Below are 23,106 nucleotides of genomic sequence, written 5' to 3'. Positions count from 1 at the left end.
TAGAGACATCTTATTGGTAATAAATAAGTATCATTCTTTTAAAGTAGTAAATGTTGAAAGAAACAAAGTAGTAAAAGGCCATATTCTTGCGACTAACGCGAGGAAAAGTGCGCATATTAGCCATAGGTTGTAATATCTTTTTATTTCGTTTTATCTATATCATTGTAAAAAAAGAAAAAAAAAGGACTCGAACCCTTGACCTCTCATTTGAGATGCTAATGGATCAGTAACTAACTACACTACAATAGTCATGTTAGTATTTGTATCTATATCATTTAAAGACAAGATAATATTTCTATTTTTGAAGACTACAAATGCACGTTGGTAAATAATTCGGAGCGTATGTATTGCCCGGAATTAAAACTAATTTATACTTGAAAAATGACATCAATCACACGTATAAACATGACATATAAGTAGCCCCAACAACCCCAAGCCTCATATGCTCTAATAATTATCCTTTATATATCCTTCCCTCACCTATGGCTGTCTTTAATCCCCTGGTAGAATTATCTCCCGGGCCCCGGCAATAAATGCACAACAGTGACTTCAGAGACCAGTCCAGACGTGAAAACGAGTTAACATTCCCAATTTTTTTTTTCTTCGTAGTTGAAAGCATTTATTGTGGCAGCAATTGCAAATGCAGATGTGTCTGTTACCAAATTGTGCCATGCAGATTGATGGGTACATAAGTATAGATACAACATGTTGAGTTTGTGTGGTTCTGAATGATATCTTTAAAAGGAAATTGCTACATCTACCCGGTGGGTAATCTACCCAGTATTAATAGGAGCATTACAAAGTTATTAATCATTTGAGTTGGATCCCATTATCTTTACTTCCCTTTACTCTATATTAGTGGTGAGTAGATTACCCGGTGGGTCAACAAAGTATTTTCCTCAAAAAGGGACATTGCTACATCTTTTCGGTAGGTAATTTACCCACTACTAATAGCAGTATTATAAAGTTATTAATCATTTGAGTTGGATCCCACTATCTTTACTTCCCTTTATTCTATATTAGTGGTGGGTAGATTACCCGGTGGGTAAACAAAATATTTTCCTTCTTAAAAAGGAACATTGCTACATCTAATCCTTATTATAAATTATTGTGCGTGCACGCACTTCCAAGCTTAGCTCATTGCATCAAGTTTCCCTGAAAGTGTTAACTTGCACAAAAAAAGGAGGCGTAACCGCGTAAAATTAGGTAAAGTAGAGCGGAGAGAGAGCATGGTGATGTCAACAAATCTAAAGCAAGTATTTCGTATGAACGAGGGGACAGATGAAGGCAGTTATGCAAAAACGTCCTACATTCAGGTACTCGCTCTGCTTTTTTTTAAGTTGCTACGTCGTTGTTTGGGGAAATGAATCACTAATTTTGATCGATTATTTTGATTTTCTTATAAGTAAAAATATAATCATATGTGTTATTGTTCGATTCGTTTCGATTTGTAGATTCATAATATTAAATTTTTATAATTTTGCCTCAAACAAAATAAGAATATTAAGGATTGTACGTATTGAAAAGTACGCAACCACAATGTAGCAGATACAAAAAAACGACTTAAATTTCTTGAACAATATTCCCTCGGTTTCTTTTTAATTGTCTTACTTACACTATTCACGCATACCAATGCAAGGTTTTGAGAACATATATCTTTAGTTTGTATTTGTAAGATTATAAATAGTACATTTTAATAAAATACATTTAAAGGTGAATCTAATAAAATCCCACATGACTATATATTTATTCACATATAAATCACAAACGATGATCAAAGTGAAAATTATAAAATATCAAAATATAATATTAAAAAGAAATGGATATAATACTATTAATAGAAAGAATTGGAATAACATCAATCAGTACCATTTTAGAAGTATGTACCGAATTTAAGGATGATATCATTATATTATGGCCTACCTCATGATTTCTTTTTTCTAGTTTGGTCCTCGAATACTGTCGCGTGTCTAATAATTTCCTTCTAATAATCTAATGATAGATTTATCAATCGCATCATAACATTCTTCGTCACTGACCTTCAATGTGAAAACTTATAATATGCCATTATTAATCTTCTATGCACGGGATGTCGAATATTTCGGTTTGTTCTTTAGTAAATTTTATTTAGATATAATTTAATAAATGTGATTTATAATTATTAGTATACAAACAAATATAATTTATAAAGTGTTTAGAAATAGTGATGAATGTTTAGATGTAAAGTCCTATAGTCAAATTAAATTTATATTTTTTTTTGAGTAATCAATTTTCTCATTATGTTAAGTTACTTTGTTAATTTTTATTTACTTTATTATTGGAATTTTGATCCCATCTTTAAATTAAAAGAGGGTATACTTGTAGTCTGAATATCTAATTATATATTTAACTAAGGACAAAAGAAGACTTTTCATAAGGGGACAGAATAGCTCACCCTAGACTTATATAATAGAGATAAACTCATGATGTTCTATTCATTTGAAACAAAATTTTCTCATTTTCTATAACTTTTTTTAATAAAATACTTTCAGTAAGCTGGGTTCATTTTTTTCGATTTATTATTATTATTTTTTATTAAAAAGTGGTTTAAATAGATAGAAAAATTATTTAAACCAAATAAATGTCTTTGTCAAAAAAAAAAATTATATTTTCATATATGAGAAAAACACTATTAGATCAACAATAAAATGTTTGTTACAATGAAAAGAAATTTTGATTCACAAAAGATTAATCTATTAGATAGCCAGTATAAATATATTTAAGCTTATTAAATATCTTGTGAGAAGAAAAAAAAACTCTTAAGATTTAACATTGGGAGGGTGATAATAATATAATTATTGTAGGTTTATTAAATAAAATCATTTCACATCCCTAAGAATTTTTTGTTGGGAAATACCTATAAAAATAGGAAAAAAGAATTTACTTAGTCCCAACTATAGGTGCCATAACAAAAACAATCTCAACTATGGTTTTTATTGTTAAATCCCGACTTTAATCGCCCCTTTACACTGGTGATACGAGTGGACTAGTGACTTATTAAACTGGTAAAAAAACGAATTAACCTTTATTTTCCTTTTTTATTTTTTCTTTCACCTGTTTCTTCTACCACCTCTTTCAATATTTCTCTCTCCTCTCTCCTTCCTCTCATTCTCCTACCACCTCCAGTACCATTCATACCCCACTACAACCACCTGCAACCCCCATCCCTGTCCCAACCCCACCACTAAACTTGTACATCCGAATCCTACCCCACCCTCCAAGCCCACATGCAGCCCCTACCCCCAACCCACACACCCCGCAACCCCTTTCATAGCCCCTCACCTCGCATCTCTACGAACCCCCTACTGTTGTCGCCACTCTCACCTTTGTATATTCTTGGTTTTTGCTGAAGGTGGTTTTGAAGGTACGTAGTGGAGGTGTTTTGTGGGATGGGGAGGTGTTTCAGGGCGGGGGAGGTGGTAGAGGGAATGGGGGTGGAAGTTTTGCGGGGCGAAGGAAGGGGGTGGCTGGGGCACGGGAGTGGTTTCGGTGGATGGGGGAGATAAATGAGTACTGGGGACGGGGAAGTGGCCGGTGACAATTATGAGAGGTGGGTGAAGGGGATAATGGGGTGTGAGGGGGTGGGGTGGGGAAAGGGGAAGGAGGGAGCAGTGGAGGAAGGAGGGAGGAAAGAAGAGGAAGAATATATGGGAAAAAATAACTTTTATTTGGCAAATTAAGTTTATTTGTTACAGCAGTTTTCAACTTGTTGGTATTGCTACTGTGAACTACCTTTCAAAGTTAAGTTGGAACTATAAAAAATCATAGTTGGGACTATTTTTGTAAGGACGCTCACAATTAGGAATGATTAAATCAATTTTTACATAAAAATATCCATTTTGTTAGGAAAGAGGTAATAAAAACTGTTTTGTTGAAAAAAACTGTTATAATAATTTCTTTTGTTTCTTAAGACCACTTCAACAGTTTCCAGTTAGAAAGTCAATTTTATGACTTTGACTTTTCTTCCCCTCCCTTTCTCACTAAACGAGACCAACCTATATTTTTTCCTATCCTAATCCCTTAACCTACCAAACCCTTTCCTCTCGATCCCCATTTTAAGGGGTTAGGGTAGAAAAAATCAGTTGGTCGCATTTAGTGAGAAAGGGAGATGAAGAAATTCAATGTCGAAAAGTTGACCTTTTGACCGCGAAACGTTGAAGTGGTATTAAGCAACGAAGGAAAGTATTATAATAGGTCTTTTTCAACAAGAAAGTTTATATTATGTTGATCCCAATAAAATAGCTATATATTTTATTAAGTTTTTCCCAACAAAAAGTTCTATTCCTAAAATTGGCTAAATACAAAGATTAAGAACAATGTAAAAATTAGCATGCATGTCTGTGTTCAATTCTTTTTCACTTATGCTCTATGCCTAAGATAAAATATATACAGAAGGATGGGGCTCAGTCAACACTTAAAAAAGACAGATAAAGATGGTATACTAGTATTGCAACCTAAATAAGGCAAATTCAAGGTCTCTACACGGTAGCTTAGTAGCTCACGTACATGGATTTATTTTCACAAGCTTATACTGATATAGAACAGAAATCTTGATGAAACAGAAGGAAGTGCTATCATTGACAAAACCAATAAGAGAAAAGGCCATAAGGGAGTTCTACTACAGGGAACAACCAACAACCTTATGCATAGCAGATTTGGGTTGTTCCTCTGTTGAGCTAAGCAACTTAAGTCCGGTGTTTGGACTCCTAGAATCTGTTGAAAATGCTCGTCGACAGCTAGGAAAAGGGCCACAAGAGTATCAAATTTACTTGAATGATCTTCCAGGAAATGATTTCAATACAATATTTAGGTCATTGGGAAGCTTTGGGGATAAGCTTAAACAAGAAATGGGAGATGATTTTGGGCATTGTTTTACTAATGGTGCTCCCGGCTCTTTCCATGAAAGGCTTTTCCCCTTCAATCATATGCATTTTATCCATTCTTCATATGGTCTTCACTGGCTATCACAGGTGATAAATTAATCGCTAATCGTCCTCCAACAACTTGTATTTTTGTCCTTATTATGCCATTATTCGTCATTTATTGATCAACAGTTTTTTCACCAAATATCCTAAATTTTGACACTACAAGAATCCGTGTTTTTACCGACCGCCTAAACCGGTCGGTAAATCACGAAAAACGGACGGTAATACATTTACCGACCGCTGAACGGTCGCTTCATGGCGGTTGGTATAGTGCTGGTTGGTAATTTGCATATCACCAACTGCGAAACGGTCGGTAAAATTTTACCTACCGCTTTTGAGAATTTACCGACCGTTAATGGGTAGTAGGTAATCACCTACTGCTAGTCGGTTGGTATAAACGGTAGGTAATTACTTACAAGTAATATGTTGGTATTACCAACTCATTGACCAAATGCCTCTAATATTTTAAATTTTACCATACATCTCCGTAATTTACACAAATATGATTAATGATTAACGGATATCAACTCCACTTACGATTAACCATTAATTAGAACTAAATTTTAATCAACCACTAGCGAAGTTACCTTTGACACATGTACACCACCATTGAAACCCCTCACCAAATCCCTTCTTTCTCTCGTTGATTCTGGGTTAATGGGGTTAATTAAGGGCCGATGTTAATGGAGTTGGTAGAAAATAGTCATCATCAGGATTCAAGGTTATGCAGATGTATTTGTGTAAAACTCGAGGGTAGATGATCAACTTTTAAAAAAAATAACGGTATTTAATGAATAAGTTAAAAACTCAAGGTTATTTGTTGAAAGATCCATTTAGTATATTTAAATGGTGGATCACTTATGCAGTGTTGTCTTGGGTCGAATATATTTCCCCAAGAAGTGTTCTTTTTAATTTTATTTTGCTTGTTTATGAAGGATCAAGATTATTAAATTTTGGAATAGGAAAGTTTGGCTTGAGCAATCCAAAATAAAGGAGAGATTTCATACGAAAACCAATTGATAATAATAGTTTGACTAAATCCTCTAACTTACAAGTTTGATTTTTCTCACTTTTTTCTGTAATGTGGAACAACCTTTCTTTTTGGAACAACCTCTCTTTTTGATAAGTATATAATCCAAACCAAAAGCACCCCATTACATCCTATCTTTTGTAACTTAGCAAAGCACTAAGAAACAAAAGAAACACCATATGGGTAACAATTGGGTTTCAACACTCTATTTCAAATTTAGAGTACATTAAAAGGTAAAATTATTGCCCTCATTGGGGATGGACATCCGGTGTAATAGAAAGGCTTAACAAATTGTAAAGATAGTCATACTAATTTTATCAAGCTTCTACTCTTGCAATCAGATTTTTCTCATTACTTTGTCATGAATTACAAGAGTGCAATTTCCCTCTTAAGTAGTAAGGAAAACCTAGCAGGATATCTTGATGATGCTGGGAATATACCCTAGCAACAAACAGCTATCACAACCTTTAAGACTACAAGACAAAAGTAATTAATCATCACCTATCATATTGATAACAATTGGGTTCCAACACTCTATTTCACGTATAAGTTTCCCTCAAACTTAGAGTACATTAAAAGGTATAATTATTACCCTCATTGGGGATGGACATCGGATGTAATAGAAAGCCTTAACAAACTGCTTTGATATAAATTAAAGGGTAATGTTATATGTAGCTCTAAGGGCTACATATAAGTATTAAATACATGTCTTAAAATGGAAACAATTTATGAATTCATGACTAAATTTCACATCATTTAAGGTAATAAATGCTTGATTTAAATTTTTATTTCTATTTTAAGCTTCTTATACATAGCCCTAATGGCTATGTATATCATTTTCCTAAATTAAATTCTCTCCAACAAATTAAATTAGTGTTGTAGTATCATGTTAAAACTATAGAGATTATGCCCAATAAGGAGGGCTATTTTGTTTTTTTACAAGTTTATATGAGATCCCGTCTTAAAAACAATTGCCAAAAATAATAGTAACTGATCTATCTTATTATTGTCATTTCCGAACAAAAAAATAATATTTTACGTTTATCTAGATGAAATCTTAATTCACAATTGGAACTAATTATTGAAAGTTAAGGTGTGCTTTGTTGAAAGTATTTTTTTTTTTTTTTACTTTTATCCTTTGTTTGGCTGGAAAAGAGTGGGAAACAATCTTTATGCTAAGGGTGGAATACCGCATCATTCTCCTTGAATCTTACCTTTCTCATTTGCTCATCTTATCTACCATATCTCCATTGCTCTTTATGCTTTCTAATTTTTCTTGCTAGGAATCAGGCAATGAAAGATTAATCTACAATTTGCAGCATTAAAAAAGAGCTGTTTGGTATTTAAATTTTTGATCTTAGAACTTGGTGTTTGATAATGATCATGGAGGAGTAGGTACCAAAAGGAATAGAAGATAACAAGAGAAACATTCACATAGCAAAGACAAGGCCACCACATGTGGTTAAAGCTTACACTGAGCAATTTGAAAGGGACTTTTGGAAGTTTCTTAGGTATCGCTCTGAAGAAGTAGTGGCAGGAGGGAAGATGGTGCTGACATTAGCGGCAAGGAAAAGTAGGGAACCATATAGCAAGGAATCTTGTTACATTTGGGACATTCTTGCTACAGCTCTCAATGATATGGTTGATGAGGTATACCCTCCTATCACTTATAATTTCTTTTTTTTTTTGACAATAATGAAGCTTTTGATTAAGTTAAAGTTCTAAACCCCATATGAGGAGATTGTCTACAATGTGACCCATAACCGTTTCTAGTTTCCTGTTCCACCGCAATGTCTTGCTCGATTAGTTTAATACAACACGGGGAGGGGTTCAAAATACATTCAAAACAAAATAAATCTCTCTTCTCCAGTCTAGTTCGTTTTGCAATTTCATCCGCTGGAGCATTTGCTTCTCTTCGTTCAAACTTGACGGTTCCTTGTAGTTGCCCAAGGAATATCCTGCAAAGATTTATCATTCGAGTTAGATGGTCCCTTGTTTCTTCCTGTGAGTTTATTTCTTCAACAATTTGCTTGCAGTCGGAGGCTATTATGACTTCGTTCCATCCTTCCTCTTTTGCCCATTGTAGCCCAGTGATCACAGCTTTGAGTTCCGCTTCCTTTGAGTCCCCGCAGAAACATTTTTCCCTAAACCCTTTTATTCAGGTTCCATTCTCATCTCTACATAACCCCCCGATCCCTGTTGCCAAGGATGAGCTCGAATGTGAGGCATCAACATTTATCTTTCGGGCTCCCCTAGGTGGAGGAGACCATTTGGGTGTGGCGGTTTTATTTGTGGTGTTTTTGGAGTTTGGAATTGGTTGGTTAAAGAACCATTCTTGTGCAAACCAAGTTAGGTTTTTTAAAACTGTATCAATATTTTCATTCTTTTTTTGAAAAATCCACTCATTCCTTCTTTTCCAAATAGTCCATAAAGAGAACACAAAAAGAACATTCCACAGAATTGCTCCATATCTAATTTCAAAATTTGTAAGATTTTCTTTTAACCAATCATGTAAATCAAGATTTGAAGACCAAGAAGGTTTGTTAATTTTAGACCAAAGCTCGCTAACTCTCGGGCAATCACGCAGAATATGTATCATGTTTTCCTTATGGTGAAAGCAAAGTCTACATTCAGGGGAGTCTAAGCAATTTCTTTTCCAAAGGTTTTCGTTTGTTGGGTTTCTTTCCCACCAGGTTTGCCAGAGAAAGAGTTTTATTTTGGGGTGACCTGGAGCATTCCAGATGATGTTCCAGTCTTGAAAGTTTGGGTTTGAGAAGGCTGCATGCTTTGTTTGTAGAAAAAATGCAGCAGATTTGTTGTCGAACTTTCTAGCTTTTGTCCAGCTAGAATAGAGGAAGTCTGGGTCGTTATGGAGTGACACCGCAAGGATAGAATTTCGGATGTCTAAGGGTAGTTCTTGGAGGGTTGAGTTCAAACTTATGGTTCCATTAATGGCATTTTGAGCGAGAATTTTTTCCTCCTCTGCTCGGGCAAAGGTCCCATTACTAAAGAGCGAAGTGAGAAGGTCCCGAACCATTTATCATTCCAAAAATTTATTTGTTCCCCCGTCCCTGGGTTCCATCTAAGACTCTCTTTGTAAGTTTCCCACCCTTTTCCAATATTTTTCCAAATGAAGGATCCTTTTTTAAAGGAGAGAGGATCGCCATTTTTCTTAATGTATTTCTCATACATAAATTTTGCCGCCCAATTTTTTTGGTTATCCATGTTCCAGCATTGTTTAACTAACCCTAGTGTATTTAACTCTTCGCTAGTTCTAAAACCCAAACCTCCCAAGTTTTTTGGCTTACAAATTTTTTCCCATGAAATCCAATTTATTCCCTTATCATTACCTCTATTACCCCAAAGGAAGTTTGCAGAGATGCTATCCATTTTCCTCAAAAGGGATCTTGGGAAGTAAATTCCCTGCATGAAATACCTAGGAATAGCTTGGAGAGTAGAGGATATGAGTAAACTTCTTCCCGCTTTAGATAAGCACTTTGTTTTCCAAAGCGCAAGTTTCTTTGATAATTTTGTAACAATGTTTTGGAGGTGGTTTTTTGCAGGTCTTTTGCTAGATAAAGGGAATTCTAGGTAGATACCAAGGTCTTTAGCTGCAAGCACGTTTAGCTCTTGTGCAAAATCATCAATTATATATCTTTTTGGGTATTAGGGGAGAAGAAAATTTTACTTTTTGCATGGTTCATCTTTTGACCCGAGATTTTGAAGAAATTGTTTAGAGTTGAGTTAACCGCATTCAAAGTTTGATCTGTCGCTTCTCCAAAAAGGATTAAGTCATCTGCGAACATTAGGTGAGAAATTTCCGTGGCTCCCCCTCTTACTTTGAAGGCTTTCCAATTTTTTTCCTCACAACTTTCATGAATTTTCCTAGAACAATTGTCTCCCGAATTCCAAAAATTGATAACCCTGAAAAAATCACCCAGTTCAGGCCCATTAGCTTAGTAAATACAAACTACAAAATCATTACAAAAATTTTGGTTAGTAGGATGAGACCAATCTTGGCAAAAATCATTTCTCCAAATCAGAATAGTTTCATAGCTGGAAGGGGCACGGATGTTAATTTCATTATTGCATCTGAAATCCTCCATTCTATGGGAAAGAAAAAAGGAAAAAAAGGCCTGTTTGCCATGAAAATTGACCTCGAAAAAGCTTATGATAGACTTGAATGGGACTTCATTAGAAAGAGCCTAATCACCCTAGGTTTTGATGACAAAACAACCAACCTGTGTATGGAGTGTATCTCCACAACCTCTACATCAATTCTCATCAACGGTATTCCCTCCAAAGAATTTAAACCATCTCGAGGGATCAGACAAGGTGATCCCCTTTCCCCTTATATCTTCACTTATAATTTCTTTGAGTAGAGCTGGCAACCCTTGTCTCGATCGAATAATGTGACCAAAACCCGACCCAAGGTTATCGAGGAAAACCCAAATAATCCGAATTAACTCAATTGGAATTCACCCGATAATCATAGTTTATGGTAAATTTTTGACATAACATAAAATTGATCGGAAATAAATCTGAACAAATTGGTTGACCTGAATTGCCACCCCCACAATTAAGTAACAATTTCTTTTACATGTTTCCAGGATATAAGTTGACAAGTAGCTATTAGATTCGTGCGATGCTTTGGACAATTTAGTAAGATAAAAAAAATGTATTGTTTTGTTCCAAACATAAATCATAATTTGGTGGTTAGATCTTCACTTACAAAGTGAAAGGTCATAGGTTCAAGATTATATTCTCTATATACTTAAAAAAACACACTAGTAAGTAGAAAGTAAAATATTATATTATACTTCTATATTGGCATTATTAGTAGGAATTTGTCATAAATTATTAAGGCACTTTTTGTTAGAAATTGGTTTGCGGAATATATTGATTTGTATTGTGAACTTGTGATGAAAAGGTTATTGTGTTTGGTGTATAATTGGATGATATGGTAGGAGAAACTTTGTGGGAATGATATCTTTTTTATTGACTCTTGTATCTTGCTTGCTTACATTCACACATATTATACTAGTGCTTTGTCGGTTTAGCATTCTACAACTTTCTAATCATAGTTCTAGATTAGTCTAGCTACTTATTTAGTTAGAGTTAGTAGATTTTTCCTTAGTCTTTTCTAGAATTACACAACTTAGATTTTTCTAGAGTTATTACATAGCTTAGATTTTCCTAGATTATTCTAAGTTTAACACTTCCCCTTAATCTGAAAAATCTTGTACTCCAAGTTGTTTCCTGAATTAGATGAACTAGTCTGTTGAGATCGCTTTCGTGAATATATCTGCGAGCTGTTCTCCTGTTTTGCAAAACTGTAACTCGATTTCCTTCTTCTCGACCATTTCACGGATGAAGTGGTGTCGTATCTCGATGTGCTTTGATCTGCTGTGGAAGACCAGATTCTTCGTCATCGCTATGGCTGACATGTTGTCGCAAAATATAGTAGTTGGTTCTTCTTGTACGTGTTGTAGTTCAGACAATATCCTTCGAAGCCAAACTGCTTCACAAGTTGAGCTTGCTGCTGCTATGTACTCCGCTTCTGCCGATGACAGAGCTACAGTTGCCTGTTTCTTTGATGACCATGATATGGCCTTGGTTCCTAACTGGAACACATAGCCGCTTGTGCTTTTCCTGTCATCCACATTTCCGGCCCAATCGATATCCGTGTATCCTATAAGCCTGCAATCTTCTTCTGTCTTGTACATGATCCCGTATCTCTTTGTGCCCTTGATGTATCTTAAGATCCTCTTTGCTGCTGTTAGGTGAGCTTTGCTTGGCTCACTCATGAATCTGGAAACTACGCTAATAGCATGTGCAATATCGGGCCTCGTGTGTGTAAGATAGATGAGGGATCCGACCAGACTTCGATATATTGATGCATCGACCTTCTCTTTGCCATCATTCTTGGATAGCTTTTCATTAAGTGCCATTGGTGTAGCCAATGGCTTACATTCACTCATGTTGAACTTTTTAAGTAGGTCGTCTGCATATTTCTCTTGTGAGAGAAATATTTTTCCTGGGCCTTGCTTGACTTGCATGCCAAGGAAATATTTCATGGCTCCAAGGTCGGTCATTTCATATTCCGACATCATTGTCTTTTTAAATTCTTTAATCATTTTCGGATTAGTGCCTGTGTAGATTAGATCATCTACATAGAGACACAATATAAGAAAATCTTGTGATCCTTGGGCCTTGATATAGAGTATGGCTCACTTGGGCTTTTTATAAACCCATTTTGAAGTAGGTAGCCATCTATTTTGCTATTCCAGGCCCTGGGTCTTGCTTAAGCCCATAAAGGGCTTTACTGAAGGCGGTATACTTTGTCTTCTTTGCCTTCTGAGATATCCTTGCGGTTGCTCAACATATACTTCTTCTTCGAGCTCACCGTTTGAAATGCCGACTTGACATCTAATTGAAAGACTGGTAATTTAAGTTGAGCAGCAAGAGCAAGGACTGACCTGATAGTCTCCATGCGGACAACGGAGCATATGTCTCGTTAAAGTCAATCCCTGGTTGTTGGGAGTAACCTTTTGCGACGAGACGAGCCTTGTATTTCTGGATGGACCATCTTCGTTATACTTGACCTTGTAGACCCATTTGAGACCGATGACTTCTTTGTCTTCAGGTTTCTCAACAAGCTCCCATGTGTTGTTTTTCTAATCATCTTGTTTCTTCATTCATGGCCTCGATCCATTTCTCTTCTCGTGATGCTTCTTGAAAGCTTTGTGGTTCGCTAGCGAAGAGAGCCATGATAGCTTGATTGCACTGGAAGTAGCTTGGTGGTCGCCGCTCTCTTTGTGAACGTCGTACTACTGGAGCTGAGCTTTGAGAGCTTGATCCTGATGTTGGACTCACCGATCTCGAGAATGTTGTTGGAGATCTCGGTGATGATGGACTGGAGGATGATTGTGTTGCTGGATGATTTGGGCCTTCATCTCTCTTGGGTTGGTGGAAGAAAATCTCCTTCATCGTGGCTGAGATTCATTCTCCATCCACGTCCATTGAGCTCCTTCATCGAATATGACATCTCTTGAGATTATTAGGCTCTTAGATTCGGGTTGATAGAGACGATATCCTTTAGATTCGTCACTGTATCCAATGAAGATACATTTTTCTCCTTTTCCATCGAGTTTTTCCCGATTTTCTTTCGGGATGTGGGCATATGCGATGCACCCGAATACTTTGAGGTGCTCCACTCTTGGCTTTCTTTTATGCCAAGCTTCATAGGGTGTCATACCCATGACGACCTTCGTGGGAGATCGATTGAGAATGTAGATAGCCGTATGTACGGCTTCGGCCCAAAAACATTTGGGCAAGTTTTTGCCTTGCATCATGCTTCGGGCCATCTCAGCAATGGTCCGATTTCTTCTCTCTGCAACACCATTTTGTTGAGGTGTGCGTCTGACAGTTAATTCTCTTTTGATCCATGCTCCTTACAGAAGCTGTTGAATTCTTTACTTGTAAATTCTCCCCCATGATCTGTTCTTAGAATTTTTATTGAATGCCCACTTTGTTTTTCTGTGAGGGCTTTAAATTGCATGAAGTGGGAAAATGCTTCTGATTTTTTCTCCATGATATAAACCCACATCATGCGAGTGAAATCATCGACAAATAACTGAAAATATCTTTTTCCGCCAAGAGACGGATTTCTGGTAGGGCCCCATATATCTGCATGAACAAGCTCTAATGGAGCTCTGGCCCTCCAGGATGAAGTAGGGAATGGCAATCTATGCATTTTGCCATATATACAACCCTCACATATTTTTCTTTCATTAGTTATAGGTGGAAGCCCAATCACCATTTCTTTTTGTTTTAACAGTTTTAAACTGTTAAAATTTAGATGCCCGAATCTCAAATGCCACAATGTGGACTCATCCACCATAGAACTTAGGGCAACATTATGCTCCAATTGCATTCTTAATGGAAATATTTATTAGGAGCCATTTGAGTAGTAGTAATTAATTGCCTTTTCTCTTATCAAATATGAGGCATTTATTAGCATCAAATTTCACCGTATAGCCTCTTTGAATTAGTTGGCCTACACTTAATAAATTTTGTGCAAGCCCGGGGACATAAAATACATCAGAAATAAATTTAGACGAGCCGTTTTTTGTTCTAACGGCTATTGTCCCCTTGCCAGCAACCTCTTGGTTGCTTCCATCACCAAGAGTAATTTGTGTTTTTATGTTTTCGTCCAGACTGACAAATGAATTTTTATTGCCAGTCATGTGGTTTGAACAACCACTATCAATATACCATATATCATTTGACTCTTGGTGAGCATTTAAACATGTATAAAATAATTGATCTAGGCTCCTTATTTTCCGTAAAATTGGCCTCCTCCTTTTGCCGGAACCAACAATCTTTTTCAAAATGAGTGTGCTTTTTGCATCTTTTACACTTATACCGGCAATCTTGTGTATTATGGCCATTTTTCTTACATAAATTGCAATAGGAGCTAGATTGGTTATTTTCTCGAGTTCCTTGATTTTTATAATTTCCTCTCCCCCTGCTACGGTTATATGAAGTACCTCCTTTACCGTAGCCATTTTTACTTTTATTTTCTCCATTATTAGAGAATTTTAATTTTGCTTGAAAAGCTTGTTCTAGTGGCTGCTCTATAAATCTACGCATTCTATCTTCATGTGCTAGAAGGGACCCATTAATTCAGTTAAACTCAATTTAGATAAATCTTTATTAGACTCCTCTATAGCAGCCACTATATGATCATAATTTTTGGGGAGACTTCTTAATATTTTCCGAACAACTTGGACATCTTCAATTTTATCTCCATTAGTTCGGATTTGATTTATAATATTTGTTACTCGACTAAAAAATTCTTAAATTGTTTCATTTTCCACCATTAATAGATTATCAAAGTCTCTCCACAAAGATTGGAGTTTGAAGAGTATTACCTTTTCGGAGCCCCTATATTTTGTCTCCAGGATACTCCAAGCCTCCTTGGCCGTTGTAGCAGCCATGATGGTAGGGAGAATAGTTTCATCTACTCCCCGATAAATCAAGGATAGGGCATAATTATCCCTTATCTGATTTTGTTTATATTGCTTGCGGCGTGCTTCATCCCAAGTAGCTTCTTGAGTAAAGTCATTTGGTTGTTCATAACCATTTTGTACTAACTCCCACAAATCTTGTGAGATAAATATAGATTTCATTTGGATAGACCATTGTTGATATTTTTCTCCCTTAAATGTGGGTACCCAATTAACTTGGGGGTAGTTAAATGTGTTTGAGGTTGAAGTGTTTGGGGAAGTCATTTTAATTTATGTGGTGTTTGGTATTTTTTTTTTTTTAAGGGAGTTGGATTATTTTTTGTGTAGTTGTTGAAGGCTTTGGGTTATAATGGCTCTTGATACCACTGTTAGAAATTGGTTTGCGGAATATATTGATTTGTATTGTGAACTTGTGATGAAAAGGTTATTGTGTTTGGTGTATAATTGGATGATATGGTAGGAGAAACTTTGTGGGAATGATATCTTTTTTATTGACTCTTGTATCTTGCTTGCTTACATTCACACATATATATACTAGTGCTTTATCGGTTTAGCATTCTACAACTTTCTAATCATAGTTCTAGATTAGTCTAGCTACTTATTTAGTTAGAGTTAGTAGATTTTTCCTTAGTCTTTTCTAGAATTACACAACTTAGATTTTTCTAGAGTTATTACATAGCTTAGATTTTTCTAGATTATTCTAAGTTTAACACTTTTTTTTTTCGAAAAACTGCTTTATAAATAATATTTTAAAAAATTACCTTTAAAACAAAAATGTTACAAAAATCTACATTCAGCGATGACCTACTTTTCAAGCATGTAATATCTTTTGCTATGCTTATTTCCCTTCCTATACTCCAATATTCTCACCCAAAGTCTTCATTATCCTTTGAAATTGTTTAGAAAATAAAGTAGCTTGACAAATTTGATGAAAAAGAAGAGGAAAAAGTGAAAAATAAAAGGACAATGCCAGGAGGAATGTGCTGCAGTTGGACCCTTTCAACTCTTTTTTGTTCGACCTTGAATCTAAACTTTCTTCGGAGCTCAATTCATTATTAGACCAGGAGGAATGTTTTTGGCAAACAAGGTCGCGTTCAAACTGGATTTTACAAGGGGATAGGAATACCCACTTTTTTCATCTTTCCACCATTATTCGTAGGAAACAAAATAGGATTTTAATGTTAAAAGATGAAGTAGGTAATTGTTTTACGGAGCAAAAAGATATTGAGTCTATCATTGTGGGGTATTATAAGGACCTCTTTAATTCTAATAACTCTTCATTCCCTGACCAGATTGTGTCTCTCCAATTATTTGAGTGTTGTGAAGTTCCAAATATGTGTGAACTTAAAGAAGCTGTTTTTTCAATTGGAGGTGTTAAAGCTCCTGGGGAAGATGGGTTCCACGCCATCTTTTTCCAGCATTTTTGGGAAACTGTAAAGAATGATTGCTATAAGATGATAAAGAATATCTTTGAAACTAGACAAATGCCGCAAAATCTGAACGCAACTTTAATCTCTTTATTGCCGAAAATTAGTAATCCTATGAGAATTAATAACTTCCGCCCAATTAGCCTGGTTAATACCACCTACAAAATGGTTACAAAAATCCTTGTTCAAAGGATCAGACCTTTACTTAAAGAGACTATTTCTCCGAACCAGAACAGTTTTATCCCGGGAAGAGGTGCTGAAGTAAATTACATTATTGCCACTGAAATTCTCCACTCCATGAAAAAAAAGAAAGGGAAGAAAGGCCTTTTTGCCCTCAAGCTTGACCTTGAAAAGGCTTATGACAGGTTGGAGTGGCCTTTCATAAGTCATTGCTTAAAAATGTTAAATTTTTCGGATAATACAATCGAGCTTATTATGAGCTGTATTTCTTCTTCCTCTATTTCCGTTCAAGTTAATGGTCATAGAACTGAAAAGTTCCTTCCTTCCAGGGGAATTCGTCAAGGGGACCCCCTATCCCCGTACATCTTTATTATTTGCCTTGAGTACCTGTCTAGAAAGATTCATGAAGCGTGTAATAGGAAGTTGTGGACTCCTTTTAAAGTTAGAGGTGGAGTTACGGATATTTCGCACCTTATATTCGCAGATGATATAATCCTTTTTGGAGAATCAAACTTGCAAACCCTCCAGACCATGACTACAATTCTAAAAGATTTTTATGCCATTTCGGGGCAGAAAGCAAATGAGTCTAAAAGTATGTTATATTTCTCCCCAAACACGTCGAATTTAGCAAAAGATGAATTTGAACAAGAAACTAATATCCTGAGCACCCAGCATCTGGGTACTTATCTTGGGTTTCCCTTGTGTCACCGAAAACCCTCGAAATCTAAGCTCTCCTTTATCATTGATAAAATGTCCAATAAACTCTCTAATTGGAAAGCTAAAACTCTATCAAAAGCGGGGAGAATGATCCTTATAAACTCTACCCTTCAAGCAATTCCTAGGTACTTCATGCAACTTATTGATTTCCCGATTCTCATAACAAAAAAATTAGATAGCATTTGTAACAAATTTTTTTGGAGTGGAAATAGTAATACAAAAAAAAATTACGTGGATTGCGTGGGAAAAAATCTGTCGCCCGAAAAATGAGGGTGGCCTCGGTTGCTTGACGAATAGAACTATTAACAAAATTAGCCTTGCCAAGCTTTGTTGGAAACTTGATAATAGCAATTTCTGGGCGGCTCAAATCTTGCACGAGAAGTATATTAAGAACAAAAACCAGCCTACTAGTTTTAAGTTGGGCTCTCACCTTTGGAAGAGTGTGGGGGTGGGATGGAATGAGTATGTCAAAAGCCTTGCATGGAGGGTGGGGGACGGTGAAAACGTGAATTTATGGGATGATAGGTGGTTGTATGGTGAAAGTATTAGGTCTCTAGTTCAGGGCCCTCTACCACTAGCGGAAAGTAAGCTTAAGCTTAGTATCCTAAAATCTGTAGATATTACTAGGGCCATTTCTTTTGACTTACCAGCTACCCAAATCCAAAGAATAAGAAATGTGGTTTTTTCATGTAAGGAAGATGAGGTGTTCTCCACTTGGACTGATCTAACTAAGTTTGACTCAAAAAAAGCTTCAATGGAAATTAGAGGTAGTCTAATTGGTAAAAAGGATTAGTGGGATTGGGTGTGGGAATCCCCGGGGCACCCAAAGCAAAGATTCTTCATTTGGCAAATTTGGTGGGATAGAATGCCGAATAGCAGCAACATTAATCATAGGATTAGAAATGCACCTGGGAATTGTGTTTTTTGCCATAACTTGACGGAGGATATGAATCACATCTTGAGAGTTTGTCCGCATGCGATGGAAATTTGGAGGATGCTTAATGTCAACTTACACCTTAGCACCCCTTTTAAAATCTGGTTTAAGAATATGGTTTCATCTTCTAACGTTCTTCATAAAAATTTAATTCCGTGTAATGTTTTATTTGTCTTTGTTTCGTGGGCAATTTGGTGTAGAAGGAATTCCTGGCTTTTTAAAAAGAAAAACATCACTTCTGATGTCCTCCTTAAAAACTCCACCTGGGCCGCCACCGAATGGTTCTTTACCCAGAACCAAAATAAGGTGGGTAAAGCTCCCAACCCGAATGTTACCGCAGCCTGGATCCCTCCTCCTACAAACAACCTTAAAATAAACACTGATGCATCTTTCTTTGCTGATACTAACCTTGCTTGTTTGGGTATGGTATGCCGTGATCACCTGGGTATTTGGATTGAGGGCCAACAATTGGAAACAACTACTTCAAGTGCTATAGAAGCAGAACTAAAAGCAATTATGCTGGCCCTTCAATGGGCGAGGAGAAAAAAATGGTCCCAATGCATAATATCAACAGATTGCCTTAAGGCTTACAAGGCAATCTCGGACTCTCAGATTTTAAAAAATTATCTATCTTATTTAATTGATCCATGCAGGGAGTTGCTCCAAGAACATCACGGCGTCAGCATAATCCATGAAGGAAGAGGAGCAAATAGCTTGGCGGATAGCTTAGCAAGGGAGGCTAAGGGGAAGACGGACGGTTTAGAGACTCTTTGTATTTTGAATGACCCTCCCCCGGTTTGTATTAATATCTATTTAAAAGAGAAACAAAACTCTTCTATTATGACGGTTTCTAGTAGTGCAGCGGATCTCCCAGATTCCAGGGAGGGGCCGTGTGTTTAGTTTGTATGGTTTACTTGGTTTAGTATTTTATCTTGCTCCTTATTCTCAAAAAAAAAAAAAGGACAATGCCAAAAACATGTACAATAATTCCGTCAAAGGTAGCTTACTACGTCAATTTTGTTTTTAAAAAGTAGTTTCTTATAACATCTTTTTATCAGGTAGTTTTGAAAAAAAAAATATTCTATTAGTTTCTAAAAAAAATTCCTTAAATATTATGGATGGTTAATCATGAATTGTGCAGGGTTTCATAGAGGAAGATAAGTTAAGTACTTTCAATAGTCCTATGTACGCTCCGTCAGAGGCAGAGTTAAATCATCTTGTGGAGAAAGAAGGATCATTCAACCTCGATCAAGTTCATATTTCTGAAGTCAGTTGGAAACCAAATGAACAATATAAGAATTCATACGACAATCCCCTTGATCACAATGACGTTGCTAAATGCATGAGAGCTGTGGTAGAGTACTTACTCATAAGTCATTTCGGAGAAGCCATAATAGAAGAGGTGTTCCTTAGGTTCAAAGAAATCATTAGAGTTTCAATGGCCAAAGAGAATAGTGTGTTCGTCAATCTTACGATTTCATTGACAAAAAACTGTTAATAAATTCTCATCGAGAAAATAGTTATAGTTGTTTCAATAAAGGTTTCTCACATTAATTATACTAGCTTTTTTGCACGCACGCGATACGTGCGTGAATTATTTTAGCAATTATTATTAAATTTTATCTAAATGTAATTTTGAAGGATGTAATTTACAATCATCATTAGTTCTAATAAAATATCATGTGGTGTAAATACAAAATATAAAAGTTACTTGATGAAGAAGTTGTTTTCTTGATATTTTTATTACTTGTTAATGGATGTTGGTATATTGTTATTGCATTTCAAAGTTTAGGTAAAATTAAATTTTATGTCTTTGGTTTTGTAATTGATTTGAAAACTGTTTTAGTTATGTTAATTTGTTCTTCAATCATAAACTTTTTTCTTTCAATATATATATATTTATGAAAGTTTATTTTAGCTACTTTGAACTTCCTTTGATATACATATTTTAAATTAAGAAGGGCTACGATTGAGGAAAATCTCAAAATCTTAATAGGTAATCTTTTTTTATCGAATGAAGGGTTAAAAAGTCTTTTCAAAGGAGGACACTGTAGCTCCCCCCTTGACTTATATAATAGAGCTATACTTTCTCTATTTTAAAATAAATAAAATATTTACTTTTTAAAAATTGACAGAACGTTACTTTATTTGGCATTATTTAGTTATTTCTATCTCTTTTTTCATCATATGGATCCTTTTGTTATTTTTCCATCTTTCATCTCCTTACTCCCCGTGCCTCCACGACTCCACCTCACGTTTCATTTATTTTAAAACGGAAGTCGTATTATAGCTTATATTAGAGTAACAATAACAATATCGTTATAAAAATATCAGGTTGATAAACTGTGGCTTCGTAGTAGGAGTGTTGAGGCGAGATTTTCTCTAACCTTCTACCGGATATGTGCTCATAACTAGGGGTGAAAGTTATTCGAATAAAATCCTATCAAATCCAATCTGAATTAGTGATTCAATCAGATTCAAATTGTATTCAAATTAGATCCGGATTGAGATTTTTTGAAAAAATTGGAATTTTCAAATCGGAATAGATTGAGAGTAATTAGATCTGAAAATTCGATATAACCAAATAGTAATATGCCTTGTAGTATGTAAATTTCGGATTGGGCTTAAGTGCTTAACTGTTTTTTTTAAAGAAAAAACGGCCCAGTGCTTAAAAGTGTTGTTGTATTCTTTGTTATAGAAGTGAACCTATTGTGTGTTATTAGAGTAAACCTCATTTATTCTGTTACGTTTTGTTGTTGTAATAGATTATGGCTTATGGGTTTGTTATTAGATTAATAATGGACTATGAAGTTTGCAATGAATTATTAAATTGTAAATTGTAAATCTATTAGGTAGCTATTATTGGTTTGTCGTGCCTAATTTAATTATTTCACAAAAAGATAGAGTTTTAAAAATCGAATTTTCGGATCGGATCCAATCTAGAGTTTGAAAATTCGGATTAGATTGAATCAGATCCAAACTCGGATTGGATTGGATTCGGATTGAAAATTGAAATCCAATTAAATTTTGTTCGGATCGGATTGGATTAAGACCAAATTCAAAACGTACATCGAATTTTCACCCCTACGCACAACGGCTAGTGGAGGAGGTTAATTACCGTTGCAAAAATCGTCGAGGATGTGCAGCGAGTTATGGGCCATGATCCCTATATCTCAGCAAGAACACAACTTGGAGAACGTGGTGTGAAGAATAAGAATCTACATCAGCTATTTAAGAGAAAAGACTTGTTTGAAATTAAATATATATAATTTTCAAGCATTACAATCACATATTAACTTAGAAAGTTTTTCTTTAATTTTCTTCTTATCCTACAATACATATACCATTGTAATATCCTTATTGTTTGGGTGAGTGAAAAATTACAGAATATCCTTGTAATCAAGTGATAGAAAGAGAAGAGTTCGAGTGAAGTCAAGTGAGTGTCATAGGGGAAACTGGGTGATTGCGAACAAGTTCCTAGTGGAACAGAGAAGGCTCCAATAATAGGTTGTAAAGAGTGTCTTTTGGTCTATTCTAATAAGAGAAGTATTGAGTCAGGTTTTTCATCCTATTAGGCCTAAGAAGTTTTCCTTGTAGGTTAAACTTTGTGTGTTATCTTTCTTCATTTGAAATACTTTTAGTTTCGCATTTAAATTCGAAAATCTTCCCTCAACTGATCAAATTCACCCCCAGTTGGTCTATTATTCATAAATGAATAACAATATACATTAGCATAACCATGGTAGCTATTGGTACAAAGAGAAGACTGTAAACTACATGATCGTAACAAGGCTTCTTTCCATAGGCTTGTTCACAACAAGTCAATATTACATACAAACCTTACAATATTAATGCAGCTTTAACTAGACCAAGTCAACTTTCAAAGATATATAATATATATATTTATTTTTTGATGCAACTTTCAAAGATATATATAAATGTATGATAAGAGGGCGTAATTTTTTATTGTGCGTCTTAAGTAAACTCTTGAATAATTGATTAGAATTCTTCCCTGAAAACTGGGGATAATAATAATCTTTTGTATACTTGACCCTCATAACAAAGTCATTAAAAACAATTACCCAATCTGAAAAGAACCTACTTGGAAGAATGAAGATGATCCCCTGAGATTGTCTATCGCTAATCATATCGATCGACGTTGGACATACACATTACACAAACTAAGTGGATGTATTATTATTATAGACTTTGATTGTAATAATTGATAAACTTGGACGTTATAATATTAATGCTAAATAGAGCATTGACTTTAACTTGAAGGCTATAAAACATGCCACTAATTTAACATATATATACAGGCTACAGCACGAAAACAAAAACAAAAAATACAATAAGAATTACATGACAAAGATGAACACAAAGAAACATGTTGAGGTACTCTTACTGCTTACCCTTGCCATTATTGTGATTATGGCCACTAGTGCAGCTGCTCAGGATTGCACAGGAATGGGCGGGGTGTGCGTACATGATAGTGACTGTTGCTCAGGATCCATTTGCACAAGTGCCTTCCATTTTCCTGCGGGAACTTGCCAATGGTGCCCCGGACCAGGGGCTTCGTGCAGGGGCGGCTTTGAGCATGTTCAACATGTTCCATGGAACAGGGCCCCTTAATTGTAAGGGCCCCTTAATTGTAAGGGCCCCAAAATAGAGAAAGTTCAAGTAGTAAAAAGAAAAAGTTTATCTACTTATTTGGACTACTTTTTTTCATAATATGATTATGTGAAGTATGGATGAGCTATTACATTATTGAATTCTTAAAATATGAGATCGCACAGGGCCTCTATATAATTCGAGACGGGCC

The 23,106-nt window shown here is 35.5% G+C and overlaps 1 protein-coding gene across 1 annotated transcript; it reads left to right on the top strand.

Annotated features, from left to right (window-relative positions):
• Window positions 1–1,035: 1,035 nt before the first annotated feature.
• On the top strand, window positions 1,036–19,911 carry LOC104889756 (S-adenosyl-L-methionine:benzoic acid/salicylic acid carboxyl methyltransferase 1). Its single transcript, XM_048640055.2, has 4 exons — window positions 1,036–1,316; window positions 4,602–5,009; window positions 7,390–7,644; window positions 19,426–19,911. Exons 1-4 carry the CDS (start codon window positions 1,230–1,232, stop codon window positions 19,780–19,782), a joined length of 1,107 nt encoding a protein of 368 aa, XP_048496012.1. The 5' UTR covers window positions 1,036–1,229; the 3' UTR covers window positions 19,783–19,911.
• The last annotated feature ends 3,195 nt before the right edge of the window (window positions 19,912–23,106 follow it).

The sequence above is a fragment of the Beta vulgaris genome, chromosome 3, assembly GCF_026745355.1.
Source record: "Beta vulgaris subsp. vulgaris cultivar EL10 chromosome 3, EL10.2, whole genome shotgun sequence".
Taxonomy (NCBI): domain Eukaryota; kingdom Viridiplantae; phylum Streptophyta; class Magnoliopsida; order Caryophyllales; family Amaranthaceae; genus Beta; species Beta vulgaris.
This window is presented reverse-complemented; position numbering and strand designations above follow the sequence as displayed.